We start from the raw sequence: 2,873 nt of genomic DNA, 5'->3' as shown, positions 1-2,873 counted from the left end.
AAGAGAGGAAGGGGACGGGAAGGAATGGAGGGACAGAATGAATGAATGCATGCATGCATGGTGAATCGTGCTTGTATTTGTCACAGCAGATGCTCATGAAGAAACTAAACCAGAATATTTTCATTCTTGAATCTACTGCACCTTTCTGCATGCCACGGCGAATGCCCAGCAAGCTGTATTCTTCACAAATAACATTTACCAAGTGCTCACTGCACACCGGGCATTGTGCCAAGCTCCGTGCAGGCATCTTCTCAGGGAATGTGCCTCATGCCTCATCTCCCTCTTCTCTCTCCCTCGTTCATAAAGCTTTAGCCACTCCGACCTCCCTGATGTCTCTCAAGCACACGAAATATCCTGGCCCTTGGAGGCTTTGCACTTGCATTCTCCTCTGCCTGGAACACTCTTTGCTCAGATAACCGCCTGGCTTGTCCCGTCACCTCCTTTAAACCTCTTCCCAATATCACCTCCTCAGGAAAGCCTTCCCTGACCACCCTGTCTAAAACAGGAGCCCCTCCACTCTCCGTCAGTCTTGTTAATTGACTCTCTGTCAGTCTTGCTTCCTCCATTTAACATGGCAGACTCATTACATATTTCCATCCTCACCATCTGCACTGTGTTCCAGGAAAGCACCAGGTTTGGTCGATAATAATAATATCCCATTTATTGAGTACTGCATGTGTCAAGCAGATTGCTAAATGCCGTACATAGATGAGTTGATTTAATCTGCACAGCACCCCTCTGAGGCAGGCGCTCTTCTTCTGAGAGGGGATCATTTATCTACCCCCATCCCCCTGCTCAGCATCCTCCCCTTATGGTCCTGTTGCTGTGGATGAAGGGACACTACAGCCAGGCTCTGGGCGAATCTGCCCGATTACATGCTTTTCTTTTGTTTAGTTTTGTAGGTGACGCCGACAAGCTTCTGCACATCCAGATAGAAGATTCCCTGGAAGCAAACATTACACCCTTTTTACGCCACCTCTGTCACTTCATTGGTAAGGGGCATTCTTCAACCAGGCCCCAACTGGCCTGTGCCTAGGAAGCAGAGGGGTCCATGGCACCTTGTTCCTATTACTGACGGTGACTCCCAGCTCGCAGGAGAAAAGGGGCAGGGCTAAGCACGGTGCAAAACCTCATGAGGCAGGCAGTGCACCGCTAGCACATGTTCCGGATGAGGAAACGGTGGCTTCGTGTGCCCAAGCCCCACAGCCAGTGCTCACTGGTTGTGGTTCACATCAGGCTACACAGCCTCTGTCAGCACCCAGGTGCCTGTGGGGATGGTCCTTCCATCCCCACCTGGGAAGTCAGCCAGTGGCCGACCTTCCTGGGAGGGAAGCACGGATAGCTCAGAGAAGGCCTTTCTATGATGATGCTAAACACATCATCTGCCAGGCAACGAAACAGTATCCGAGAGCTGTCACGTGACCCGCCTAAACCGTGGTGTGCTGGTTCTGAACCTACTCTTGGATCCACTGAGGCCAGGCATCTTCTGGATCCTCAGGGAAGGAAGCCACGCACAGCCTTCCACCTTTCCTTCCCTCTCCAGATATTCACCTGGAGCTCAACTCCGTCATCCTGGTCTTTTCCACCTTGGGCATCAGCCGCAGCTGTGCGGCCATCCTGGCCTACCTTATGCATTGGAATGGGCAGACCCTGAAGGTACGTATTGCCTGGTCCAGGAGGTCAGGTCAGAACTGCACCTCAAAGGAATGGCTCCCCAACACTGCCTCAGGACCTTACCTGATGGTGAGGAGTTGAGAGGGCAGGGTCAAGGGCTTTACCTAACATACCACGCCCAAGGACAGGGTGCCAAGAGCTGGGCTAGAGGCCTGAGGCTGGGCACCTGGGGCAGGCCTGGGACGCAGGCTGGGCAAGGCTGTGGCCATCAGGACCACCTGCACCGCCCCTAGTGCTGCCCAGCTCTCTGCTAGTGTTTGCTCAGGGCTTTCCAAGGGAGGTGCGTTTTGGCTGCTGCAATGTACCTGTTGGCCATCTGTATGTCTTCTTTGGAAAAATATCTATTCAGAATCTTAGCCCTTTTAAAAATCAGATTCTTTGGACTTTTTTTGTTAGTTTCTTTCTTTTTTCTTTTTGCTGTTGAGTTGTATGACTTCTTTATGTACTTTGAGTATTAACCCATTATCAGTTATATGATTTGCAAATATTTTCTCCCACTTCTTAGGTTGCCTTTTCCTTCTCTGTTCAGTTCAGTCACTCAGTCGTGTCTGACTCTTTGAGACCCCATGAACCACAGCACACCAGGCCTCCCTGTCCATCACCAACTCCCGGAGCTTGCTCAAACTCATGTCCATCAAGTCAGTGATGCCATCCAATCATCTCATCCTCTGTTGTCCCGTTCTCCTCCTGCCTTCAACCTTTCCCAGCATCAGGGTCTTTTCAAATGAGTCAGTTCTTCGCATCAGGTGGCCAAAGTATTAGAACTTAAGCTTCAGCATCAGTCATTCCAATGAATTTTCAAGACTGATTTCCTTTGGGATGGACTGGTTGGATCTCCTTGCAGTCCAAGGGACTCTCAAGAGTCTTCTCCAACACCACAGTTCAAAAGCATCAATTCTTTGGTGCTCAACTTTCTTTATGGTCCAATTCTCACATCCATATGTGACTACTGGAAAAACCATAACTTTGACTAGACAGATCTTTGTCAGTAAAGTAATGTCTTTGCTTTTTAATATGCTGTCTAGGTTGGTCATAAGTTTTCTTCCAAGGAGCAAGCGTCTTTTAATTTCATAGCTGCAGTCACCATCTGCAGTGATTTGGGAGGCCCCCAAATAAAGTCTGTCACTGCTTCCATTGTTTCCCCATCTATTTGCCATGAAGTGATGGGACTGGATGCCATGATCTTAGTTGTTTGAATG

The 2,873-nt window shown here is 49.4% G+C and overlaps 1 protein-coding gene across 4 annotated transcripts in view; it reads left to right on the top strand.

The window, feature by feature from the left end:
• The window catches only part of STYXL1 (serine/threonine/tyrosine interacting-like 1), a 34,012-nt gene that overhangs the window by 25,312 nt on the left and 5,827 nt on the right, over nt 1-2,873 (top strand). For all 4 annotated transcript variants that reach the window (XM_010854323.1, XM_010854322.1, XM_010854321.1 and 1 more), the window contains 2 exons: nt 895-992; nt 1,544-1,656. In XM_010854323.1, coding sequence (XP_010852625.1) covers nt 895-992; nt 1,544-1,656 — 211 coding nt within the window. The remainder of the gene's footprint in view (nt 1-894; nt 993-1,543; nt 1,657-2,873) is intronic.

Source organism: Bison bison, unplaced genomic scaffold (genome assembly GCF_000754665.1).
Source record: "Bison bison bison isolate TAMUID 2011002044 unplaced genomic scaffold, Bison_UMD1.0 scf7180017864340, whole genome shotgun sequence".
Taxonomy (NCBI): domain Eukaryota; kingdom Metazoa; phylum Chordata; class Mammalia; order Artiodactyla; family Bovidae; genus Bison; species Bison bison.
The sequence above is the reverse complement of the archived record's forward strand: the minus strand, read 5'-3'. Positions and strand labels throughout refer to the sequence as shown.